Raw genomic sequence first — 12,279 nt, 5'->3', positions numbered from 1 at the left:
TTCTTATTACATTCAAGATAAAAGATTTATTCACACCACAAAAAGATAATCACAACAAAATATACACTAACTTAAAAAACAAAAGATAATAGTGACATAAAATGTTATATTCTCTTTTTAAGTGGGCAAAAGTATTTTGTTTGCTTCTACATAAATTTCTATTCATGAGAGAATAACAAAAATTAAAATACAGTGATAGTTTGCATTTCTTCTGTAGAATGAACATAGACATAACCCTGAAGCTTTTAGTTTACAGGGAGTTTCCATGAAGCCACAAACTAAACTAATTATCAAACACATTAGTTATTTCCAGACTCAAATAGATACACATTCAACCAATAAACTGAGAAAGAAGCATTTCATGTTCTCTTTCATTTTGCTATAAAGCATTCTTTCTTTTGACTAAAAGCAAAGTGAGAAATTGTATTTTTTCTCCTTTTAATTGACCTCAGAAGATGCACTATCTAATTCATGAGAAATACGAAATTTCAGGTGTTTATCTTCTTCCTTACTTTTGGGGTCTACAACCAGCATATCTTCATGGCTGTGAAATTCATGGCTGTGGAATTCACGGCTGACTTTGGAAAGTTCCTGACTATCAATCACATCGGAATGCTCATTGCTCTCATCACTGGCTTTCCGCTTATATAATCTGGACTGCTTGTGGCTGTGGGTTTCAGCACTTTGGTCATCCAGCTGACTCGTTTCATAACTGTCCTTCCCACGGCTGTCCCAATCAGAAGGCGCGTTCAGGTCCTGGGCAACGGGGATGGCCTTGTATGCACCATTCAACTCCTCGCTTTCCATGTGTGAGGTGATGTCCTCGTCTGTAGCATCAGGGTACTGAATCATGGCACAAATGAAGAAGAATTATATGAACGGCTAGGGATGGGAATATGGTAATCCTTTTCCGCTCTCTAGCTTTTAGGTCATCTTATACTAAAAATTGTCTAAATCTGGCTGAAATAATACTAGCATGTTACTTTGTATAGTACTTTACCAAGCCCTTTCACATATGTCATCTCATTTAGTTTAATAACTACATCACTTACATATGTAATGAAACCTATGAGGTAGGTTTCATTATATTGAAACCTACATAAAGAGGAAGTGAATTGTTAGTTAAAAAGTAAAGAGAATAGTAAACGGCAAGACTATGTCAAATCCAGATTCTGTGACTAAGGATTCAGTGTAATTTGCAACTACAATTCCTCTTAGGTATTTAACTTCAAAACATGACCATTATTTTTTTAAAATAATTGGTGTTTTCCATTTATTTTAATCTGAAAATAAGTGATCCAGGATTTCAAAAAGTAGAGTTGTGTTTGAGAATCAAATCTAGAGAGAAATTATATAGACTTACAAAAACCGCCAAGCAGAAAAAGATTTGTATTCAATGGTCATAAAGTAGAATATGAATGAATTCTTGCTGAATGGATGAATGAATGGATGAATGAATGAATGAATATGCAAACTGTGGTTTCCTAGACTTGAGCTCTAGTCAGAACCATCAGGTGTGTCTGTTAAAGGATTTACCTGGATGTCAGGTCTGCGAAACTTCTTAGATTTTGACCTCAGTCCATAAACCACACTATCACCTCGGCCATCATATGTGTCTACTGTGGGGACAACTGGAGTGAAAACTTCGGTTGCTGGCAGGTCCGTGGGAAAATCAGTGACCAGTTCATCAGATTCATCAGAATGGTGAGACTCATCAGACTGGTGAGAATCATCAGTGTCATCTACATCATCAGAGTCGTTCGAGTCAATGGAGTCCTGGCTGTCCACATGGTCATCATCATCTTCATCATCCACATCATCCATGTGGTCATGGCTTTCATTGGACTTACTTGGAAGGGTCTGAAAATTAAGATGGCCAGGAAAATTAATATATGGGTTTTTATTTTCCCTTAGCCTTTATAGCACATTAGTCTTTTACTATCTTTCTTTTTATTTAGTTTCAGAATCTTTGCATTCACAGTACACACCATGGCTTTTAGGAGCTAAAGTGGGCATCTTCCAATTTCTCTTTTAACACAGGGATTAATAACATTCTGAAGAACATTTCTTACTTTCCAACAAAAATTATTTTTATAGATATTTTCAAGCCAAATATGTGAGTATAATCTTCATATCAATAACATTGTTTTTCCTTATACATATTAAACATTATTTACTAAATTCAATGACATAATAGATACAGATACATAATTATGAGACTGGTTTTTTTATTTGAAATGAGATTTATCAAAAGAGAAGAGTATCCATATTTTAATGTGTGTACCAAAATCTATAACCACTTTCCTATTAACATGGATAATTGAAAGGTGACTCTGTTATGCATGTGTGTATAAACTGCAGCTCAAAACTGCCCATTGAATTAAACAATTAATGTCTATCAAATTTGAAATTGACAAATATATTGGGTAATTTATCTAACTTGCTTTAATATTCTTAGTATATTCAAACTGAATCTTAAGGAAAATAAATTTACTCTTTGCTTAGCAAATATATGAATGATCCTAATAAAAAGAATAGTTGTCAAATAAACTATTTTATTAGGAAAGAAAACTTTCCTAAAGGCAAAATCTTAGCTTTCATAGGCATTAATTAGATGCTTATTAGATATTAGATATCTACAAAATACCTTAAATAAATTGCAAGCAGATTAATGTTTCAAATAACAGGCATTAATAAACATCTTCTGTAATGCTAAACTTATCCGAGGAAACCTAGTATTTCTGATATTTAGTAAATACATGTTTTCTTTATGAGCAAGTTTTAGACTGCCAATTAGCTGGAAAACTTGCTAATAAAATTTCATCAGAAGAGAATCCAGGCAATGCCTTCTTTCATCTCTTCAAGGCATGATGGGCCTCTGGTTGAAAATGAGAACTTACCTCTTGTTTAAAGTCATTGGTTTCTTCAGAGGACACAGCATTCTGAAGAAGGAATGGCATGTGTTAGTGCGCATCACACATGCCTAGCTTTTTTATTCAAAAGTTAACCTTTTTAATCCAAAGCAGTTTTTATTTTTCAGCCTCATCTGTGGATGGCTTAACAGAGAGAGAAGCCAACATGGCAGATCAGTCAATGTTCTAAGCACATGTTTGCCAGCAGGCAGGCAGGATTCATCTGAGCAGCCCAAATGGCCTGAGTGTGGCTATCTTTCATCACTGTAGTTTAATTATGAGAAGTTTAAAAATACCTGTGGGGCTAGGAGATTCTGCTTCTGAGATGGGTCAGGGTTTAGCCATGTGGCCACAGCATCTGGGTATTTGTTGTAAAGCTACAAAAAAGTTGCATGTTTATCATTATTAAAAAAAGAAATGTAAAGATGAATGGAAAAAACAACCATTCTTCACTAGTCTTGATGGAAGCATATAGTCACCCAGAACCTTAGGTACCTTTTTGTAATTTTTTTTTTTTTTTTGCAGATTCATTTAACAAACTCTTATGTAGCACTTACTGTGGGCTAGGCACTCTTTCAAATTGCTTTACAAATATGAACTCATTTGATCCTCTCATTCCCCTATGAGATAGGTATCATTATTATTCCCACCTTACAGATCAGAAAACTCAGCCACAGTGCAGTTAAGTGGTAGGAAATGGCAGAGCCAGGCAGGGTTCAAACGCAGGCAAACTAGCTCTTAACACCGAACTTCACACTGTGCTTTCTTTTTATATGTTTGCTGGCTGAATTTTCCTCTCAGATAAAGCACATCTAAACCAGAAGTGACCTTCATTACTGTTAATCTTCATTGTGTCCAGTCCATGGAACAAGAAGGAACTCTCTAAGGCTGTGCTAATACAGTATCCTCTAACCACATGGGGCTGTTTAAATTTAAGTTAATTAAAATGAAATGGCTAGGCACGGTGGCTCACCCCTGTAATCCCAGCACTTTGGGAGGCCGAGGCAGGCGGATCACGAGGTCAAGAGATCGAGAACATCCTGGCTAACACAGTGAAACCCCGTTTCTACTAAAAAAAATAAAAATAAAAATAAAATAGCCGGGCGTGGTGGCGGGCACCTGTACCCCCAGCTACTGGGCAGGCTGAGGCAGGAGAATGGCGTGAACCCAGGAGGCGGAGCTTGCAGTGAGCCAAGATTGCGCCACTGCACTCCAGCCTGGGTGACAGAGCAAGACTCCATCTCAAAAAAAAAAAAAAAAAAAAAAAAGAAGATAAAAATTCAGTTCCTCAGTTGCACTAGCCCACATTTTGAGTGCTCAATAGCCATATGTATCTTACCAGCCAATGTAGAAATATAATATTAAAATCATTGCACAAAAGTTCTATTGCTGTAAGGTGCCAAAGATGTAAATGAAATGGATTTTTCTTTAGCCAAGTTATTTATCTGGAAAATACTGATAATATGCTACTGCAGAGGAGTGGAAATTGCTCTGCGTAAGTGTCATCTGATCTGCTGAATCATCCAGGGCCAATCATTACATTTCCCTGTCATTGAGAATGAGAACTCTGGGGGTTGCACAGAGTTCCTTCTGCAGCCACCTAAGGGGTGGATGAGTAGAGAGAGAACCAGTCAGAAGTACTTGGAGTTTCTCTCATGGCTGGCTCTAACCAGGAGCTTAGTATTGGGCTTCTCTGAAAGGTTTTGCTGAAAGAAGGGGTTCCTTGCTTTAAGAAGATGAAAAAACAGCCGGGCGCAGTGGCTCACGCCTGTAATCGCAGCACTTGGGAGGCCAAGGAGGGCGGATCACGAGGTCAGGAGATGGAGACCATCCTGGATAACACGGTGAAACCCCGTCTCTACTAAAAATACAAAAAATTATCCGGGCGTGGTGGCGGGCGCCTGTAGTCCCAGCTACTCAGGAGAATGGCGTGAACCTGGGAGGCGGAGCTTGCAGTGAGCCGAGATCACGCCACTGCACTCCAGCCTGGGCGACAGAGCGAGACCCCGTCTCAAAAAAAAAAACAAAAAACAAAACAAAACAAAACCACGCAAAAACAGTGAGACCAGATGAGTTCAGAGTTTTTCTCTTCACTTTTTCATATCTATCTATCTATTCTCATGACACATGTAATACAGGCTCAGAGAGAATGGATGTATAAGTTACATTTATAATTTTTAAAAACTAATATGAAGAAAATAAAGGTAAGCAAAATGAATAGACTAAAAACCACCCAGTGATCCTAACGCTCACAGATAACCAGTGTGTATTTTCAGGCATATATCCTTAGAGACTTCCCCAATTTTTTACTAGCTTTAAGTTTCTGGGATTCTAGAAGGCTGAGCCTTGAGCTCTTCACGTATTTCTTAAATTGTTATAGCTCCACGTGCCTTCTAAAATGCATCTTTGCCATATTTTCGTTTATTAAAAAGGCGCTAATTCTTGCCTCAAATAGTATGACCTCTATCTTCTCTGGAGATGTTAATTTTTCTGGTTTATTATTAGGATTCAACACCTGTATTTTCAAATCAGTTGAAAAACAGACACACACACACCCCTCCACACACAAACGAACACACAATACTTTTAATGTCTTCATTAAGCAGTCTAATTGCGGTGACCCCCAAGGCAGCTCTATTTTGGCCTTTATTCTGTTCAACTGGAATTGAACTCTGTGTGCCTTTTTGTCCAAGCTTCTGGGGACAATGCCCATTTGTTGTTTGGCTGGCACAGTTTCATCTGTTGTGGAGGGGTAGGTACATCTTTAGTGCTGGTCAAATAATTATAATAAAGAGTTTGGTTGGTCTTATGTTTGGTTAGAAAATGTGATCTAACATCAGCTGACAATCACAATAGATACAAACAGCACACATAGACTTTCTTTTCACAATGGGCTTCTCAGCTAATATCTCAGACAATATTGTGAATATTATGGTCATACAAACAGTTCTGACTAATATCCAATGTGAATTTTAAACTTAGCAATCCACTAAACAAAGCAAAAGCTGGAATTTTCTGCTTTTAGATCAGTATGTGGACTAATGGAAAAAAAAGTCACACAACTTCATATAACTTATCTTACATGTGATAACTGATCATACACGCCTAGACATTATTATATTTAAAATATCTGGGTTGGTTTTATAAACTTATATTTATTAAAAACTATACTGTGCTTGGTACTGGCCTAGATTCATAGCAGGCAGTCAATAAATACTTGTAAACCAATGGATTTGACTGAGAAGATAAGTAATATCGCAGCAAATACGTTTCTTGCGCCTCTCGCCATAATTAAGTAAATGATTTAACTATATAAAAACCTAAAAGATGCTTACCTGCTTTTCCTCAGAACTTCCAGAATCAGCCTGTTTAACCTTAGAAACAGAAAAGATGAAGAAAGATTACAAGAATGTCCTCCTAGCACATGGAAGCACACAATTCAGTTATTTTCAGGAATTTTCTTTATGATGCAACTGTACTCACTGGTAGGGCATAGGTGATGCCTAGGAGGCAAAAGCAAATCACTGCAATTCTCATGGTAGTGAGTTTTCCTGCAAAATATTTCATAAGGAATAGCTGACATCTTCATAGTTTACAACAGTGATACCTTTTTATGCTACAACATTACAAAATGATCACAAATAAAATATATTTTCTATAGAATCTTTTCTACTTCTTAGAGATGCCTTTTCTTTTTAGTATTATGGTCTTTCAAGTTAATATTTATATTGCCACCTATTATCCATCTTTCACTATTAGGCAAGGGAAAGGGAGATTTTGCAAGTCTGTATTTATTCAACTTTAAAATTTAGAGTTCCAGAAATTATACCATTACTACCTTATATATCTAGCTCTCTAAACCTACAAACAGATCAACAGTAACTTAATTATATTAATAAGCTAGTATGAGAATATTTTTTAAAGAAGAAAAAACACAGAAAAAAATGAAAAAAATTTGCTTTATCCATTTTTCCAACATGTACTTTAAATGTGACTTTTAGCTTAATTATTAAGTAGGTGCTACTTAGGTGAAATCAAACTATCTCTGAAATTTGTTATATAAGTAAGATGTTCTAAAAATTTGAAATTCAAAGGAAAACATTGAAAATAGCCAACAGCTTTTCTATTTGTAATAATAAGCCTACACAGTGTCATACAGGTATCTTGGTGAATATTTTAACAGCTAAATTTAGCAGTGGCATATTCAGAAAGGGTTTTCTTCCCCTTAAAAGTGAGATACATCATTTAAAAAATAGCATTGTAATTGGTTTAATTAGCGTAAAAGATCCCTTTTCTTTTAAATTCCTGCACAGTCACCCATTGAAAATTATATAGGTATAATTATTCCAAAGGGGAATTTAATTTTACTATTTTCTGATTAGCAGCGGTGGTTTCCGTTCTTTTGAGGACCCAGTGGAAGTATTTTTAAGTTTTAAATTTGGTTGGCATTCAAAATATCTAGACACCTTTGTTCCAGGAGACCTGCAATGTGTCTAATCTGCTTATTAAAAAGGCTAGAAAATTTAAGTCTGTTTAACAGCATTACAATTAAAAATATTTTTCCTTAGAATTTGGACTTCCCCATGAAATTCAGCTGAATGCACAACCCAGTAGCAAACTGAAGCTGTACCTTGGTCGGCGTTTGGCTGAGAAGGCTGCAACTGGCCTGAGACGAGTCTGGTCCCGACGATGCTGTGCTCTCTGCCTCCTCCTGCTGCTGCTGACAACCAAGCCCTCCCAGAATTTAAATGCCGCTGCAGACATCCTCCACCAACACAGGGAGGCGGAGAGATTGTGTCATGAGGTTTTCTGCCACTGCCCAGCCCACCTGCTCCCACACTTCCCCCTCTGGTTTTGTGGTTAAAACAAAAAAAACAAAAACGCACACACACCATCTACAGTTAAAACATTACTTACGTACAATATCATTAACTAGCTTTTTCATTTACGGGATGGGCATTCAGCATCCAGGAAGAGTACTTAGGGATCCCATGAAAAAGGGAGAAAGTAGGGAAAAATATTAATGTAAAATTAAATAGAATGGATTTTTGTTTCTTTCGGTTTAAGTAACATAAAGGTAATATCTGCAACCACTCTTGCCTGTATGATTACACTTATTGAAGGGCCAGAAGGCTATTGTTCAAGCCTGCAAGGAGTTCAGAAAACTTGCCTCTGTCCTTTACTACTCAAGCTTAGCTTTGTGATTTCGAGTATGCAGTAGCTTGTTACTTAGACAAATGGCACTAGTGACATTAAAATATAAAATTCTATATAAAATAGAAGAATGGTAATTTATTCTAGATGTTGCAGAAGTAAAGCAGTTTCTGACTGAGAGCAGGATGACTGCTTGAGAGGGCTGCTTCAGGAGCCAGACCGTGGTTCTGAATTCCGCTGTGTCACTGCTGACCTGTGCAACCTTGGGCAAATCGCCCAGCCTACCTATCCTTGTTTCCTTATCCATGAAATGCAATACTATTACCTAGGTCATGGGGTTTTTGAGGGGTTTAAATGAATTAGTATGTTAAACTAGCAATGCTTAGCACATATTAGATGCAAATGCTCTGCGTATCTTAAGGACTATATGTGTGTTAACTATTATGAAATTTTTAAGAGGGGCAGGCAGTCACGAATTGTAATGTCTTTAAAAAGAATAGGTTATTAAAATGAGAGTAGACGTAAGATCTTTAAATGGTATGCATCAATAAGGAAATTTTGCACATTTCTAAAGGAACAGATTCGATTTTGGAATCATCTTTTTTTCTAGTTTTTCTCCCAGGGTATGTAAAGTAGGCCACTTAAAAAGAAAAACATTTTAAAAAATTTCTATATTAAAAAACACTTTACTAGGTATTTAAAAGGTGTTTGAATGAAAGAAAATTACAGGGAAAGTCCGAATATTAGAGCAGAATTCAGGGATAGCAGAGCTCTGGGTCCTTTTAAAATATTTAATATTGTCTTGAGATTACTTATCTTCATCTGCTTTCTCAGTTGTGAAATGCAGATTGCACTATTTGTTTACCTTACACCTTTATTGTTAAGACTTGTGTGTAATTGAGATGAAAAATAAATGGTCCTATTTATTATTAGGTTGCTGCAAAAGTAATTGTGGTTTTTATTAGTCCTAAAGTGTCAGCTTCCTTTTGCCAAATATTGCTTTTAATATAAATATAGATTAAATAATGTCTTGCAGTGATAGTGTATAGCTAATTCATAGGTTTCATGAACATTTGGTAGGAGGAAATATGTCTCCCTTAAATTGGATGTATTCCAGATGAATTGATATGATTGGTTTGTAGGTAATAAGCACCCATTTTAATAAGTAAGATGACGACTATCTCTATAAAATAGAAAGCACACAGATTATAAAGTTGCAAAATAGACTTTTTTTTTCTGCTTCTAAAAACTATTTTTTTCCTTTAAACATATTACCCGCATAAGCGTGTCATGTTGTCAATTTAGTGGAGGGAAGTCCGAAAATTCTAAAAACAACAAAATTTCCACAGGATTTACTGTAGTTTACTCTGTGCCCACGGGAATGATTCAATATGAAGCTAGAATTAATTATAGGAATAGATTATGCTGGAGCCCAGCCATCTTGAGATGAACCATACGACCCTTTACAGGACTCTTCTGGTCATAGCTCCACAGGGCCACACGATGGCAGCATTTCTGAAAAAAGATTTCAGACCACCATCTGGTTCTACCAATTTTCTTAATTCCAGCGGGATAGAACACTCGTGTATTTAATGACAGGACTATATACAGCTGTGGAGCTCTCCATTTCTTGGAATGCCAGGTGAGGAAATATTTCCCAACAATGACCCGCTATGCAATCAGGGACAGAGACCCAGAGAACCAAAGCGTTCTTGTTTTGCTCTGTTGTTGCCTTAGGCAATCCCAAGTTGACACTATTGTCTCCTTCCCGACTTCTACACTCATTCAAAAAGTTCCTAGTCCCAAGGCCTCTGTCAGAGAAAAGGCTTGTGAATTCACGGGTAAAGAATGTGTCTGGGATGCTTTGGAGTTGAGAAGATAAAGTGATTTATAATGGGAGGCAATTCTGTAAAGTAGGAAATGGATGCTGCGTCATTCTGACTACCGGGGAGGTCATGTTTCTTGATGTTTCTTGCTGTTTGCACTCAAACATGCTGCTGCTGGTTGTTTTTTCTGAGTAGGATTTTCTGTCAGAATTAACATGTTAAATGATTTAAATCACAGTGGCTCTATCTGTAATATTTCCAAAGTTTCCATTCTTGATTGGCTAATGATTGATTGTTAGAATCAAAAGGTCAAAATGCACAAATTCCCTATAAATCTTGTGAGTGGAAAGTAAAAAAAGTTTAGTTGTCAAACTAGAATGCAAAGAGTAATTTGTGATCTTAAATTATAGACACTAAGAGGACACATGGAAACAAATAAGGAGCCTAAAGGTCTTTTTCCTGAATTACATGAAAATTCCCATATAATAAAGTGTTCAATGTCACTACTTTGGTGGACAACTTTATTAAACTCACTTCCAGTTTATTTGAACATTTCTAATTATATTTTACTTAGTAAAGTGTAACCAACTATTTCAGTGTTTTCAGCTCCACAGGTAATTATTTTTTTCCCTTGAGTCAAGGTTCAGACATGACTCTGATATTTTGGTAACACTACTAATCTGTCATAAAGAAGTTTAGAATTAAAGCTAATCGGAAGCCTAGCACCATTCATCATATATAGACTGGGAAAAGGGGCATTATTTATCACAGGGTAGCAAGCAAAGGTGGATGATGATAAGAGGGTGCTATTTTCAAGTTCAGACATGAAATTAGAGCATTTCAGAAATACAAAAAAAAAAAAAAAACCACCATAAAATCTTTTATTCCATTGCTCAATAGCTTAGACAACAAAAGTCAGCTCCTGACAAAGTGGTCTTACCGTTGGTAAACATTAGTTTCAATTTAAAACAAATGAAAAAAAGTTTTCCTTTAGACACATAGAACTGTTATGGAGCAAGTGCTCAATAAATTGTTGGTGATTGCCCACTCAGCCCTGCATCTATGACACGAGTTCTGACCTTATAGTTTTTGCTTATGAATACAATGCATAGGCACTATGCTTGAATTCAGAGTATATCTCATATATTGATATCTAATGTCTGCCTGTACTCAAGAATCTAGTATTTATTTCTTCATTAAAGTAGTATTGGTAACTCTGAGGGCATTCTAATGCTCTTTAAATGATAGATTCTTTAAGGTAGACTTAAATTACTAACTTTTTTTTCTTAAATGACACCATTCTTACCCTCATGGAGCCCATTTGTTCATGAAAATCAACTAGCAAATTTGAAACTTGAGTAACCAATGAGATTAAGGGCGTGTGGCTAAACAGTAAACTTGGCAGCACCCTGGGTAGAGAAGGTATATGGTAGAGACCCTGTGTCCACATTGGAGTTGAAGGGATGGGTATTCTGGGATTGGATCCAAACAGAAAGTCCCCCTTCCCACTCAACATCAACCACAGCAGCATAAACTCGAGACCTATAACAACCTGGGGAACAATAAAGCAGGCTGTAATCAAAGAGGATCCAAAGAGGGAGATAGAACAAGGTGGAAAAGCACAAATAGAAAGTCTAGCAGCTGCAGGAGGACCTTGTTTGTTCAGAAAAAGACATTTTGTGGCAATAAGCGGTCAGTGACGGTCATTTTGCAGAATATATTTGAGGGGAGAAAATCATTCTCCGAAATTGGTTTATGAGAATTCTTGCTTAAAATCTGACGTTTGAGTAATTTTTGGTAGAGAATCTATCATAAGGTTGATATGAAAAGGTGACAATTTCAGTGCAAAAGAGAAAACAAAATCAAAAGAAAGGGGAGTAAAACTAGACAACAAAAGCAGCTCAGTCAGATATTTTTCTGGTTACACTTGGCTAAGGCTTTTCGTTTCGACAATTCTTGTCAAGGCAGAGTTTACATTAATGCCCCTATCCCATGGCGTAACATTTATGTTTCTTAAACCTGTAATTTAAAATATTCTATATTAAAATTTGATTTCTTCTTTAATGTTTGAATTCCTCATAGAGTGTAAGTTCCATGATATGCTAATCCCTCTGCAGATTATGTGCCAAAAATATTTATTCAGAGAAGAAATTTAGCTCAATTATGACATGTATATAGTTCTTACATAAATTGAGTTATTCTTGCTGATTATTTTCTGTTGCTTTCATAAAGCCCCAGATTAAACATATTTATTTATTTTTGAGACAGTGTCTCACTCTGTCACCCAGGCTGAAGTGCAGTGGCACGATCTCGGCTCACTGCAACCTCTGCCTCCTGGGTTCAAGCGATTCTTGTGCCTCAGCCTTCCAAGTAGCTGGGATTACAGG

At 36.5% G+C, this 12,279-nt stretch overlaps 1 protein-coding gene across 2 annotated transcripts; it reads right to left on the bottom strand.

The window, feature by feature from the left end:
* On the bottom strand, positions 1 to 7,689 carry SPP1 (secreted phosphoprotein 1). 2 transcript variants are annotated; one of them, XM_004039102.4, is made up of 7 exons: positions 7,543 to 7,684; positions 6,396 to 6,463; positions 6,248 to 6,286; positions 3,209 to 3,289; positions 2,901 to 2,942; positions 1,537 to 1,860; positions 1 to 843 (listed from the first exon to the last, which is right to left on the bottom strand). In XM_004039102.4, exons 2-7 carry the CDS (start codon positions 6,447 to 6,449, stop codon positions 439 to 441), a joined length of 945 nt encoding a protein of 314 aa, XP_004039150.4. In that variant the 5' UTR covers positions 6,450 to 6,463; positions 7,543 to 7,684; the 3' UTR covers positions 1 to 438. The 2 variants fall into 2 exon arrangements, with proteins under 2 accessions (XP_004039150.4, XP_004039151.4); XM_004039103.4 differs by lacking the exon at positions 2,901 to 2,942 and having other exon boundaries at positions 7,543 to 7,689.
* Between the last annotated feature and the right edge of the window lie 4,590 nt (positions 7,690 to 12,279).

Source organism: Gorilla gorilla, chromosome 3 (assembly GCF_029281585.2).
Source record: "Gorilla gorilla gorilla isolate KB3781 chromosome 3, NHGRI_mGorGor1-v2.1_pri, whole genome shotgun sequence".
Classification (NCBI taxonomy): domain Eukaryota; kingdom Metazoa; phylum Chordata; class Mammalia; order Primates; family Hominidae; genus Gorilla; species Gorilla gorilla.
The sequence above is the reverse complement of the archived record's forward strand: the minus strand, read 5'-3'. Positions and strand labels throughout refer to the sequence as shown.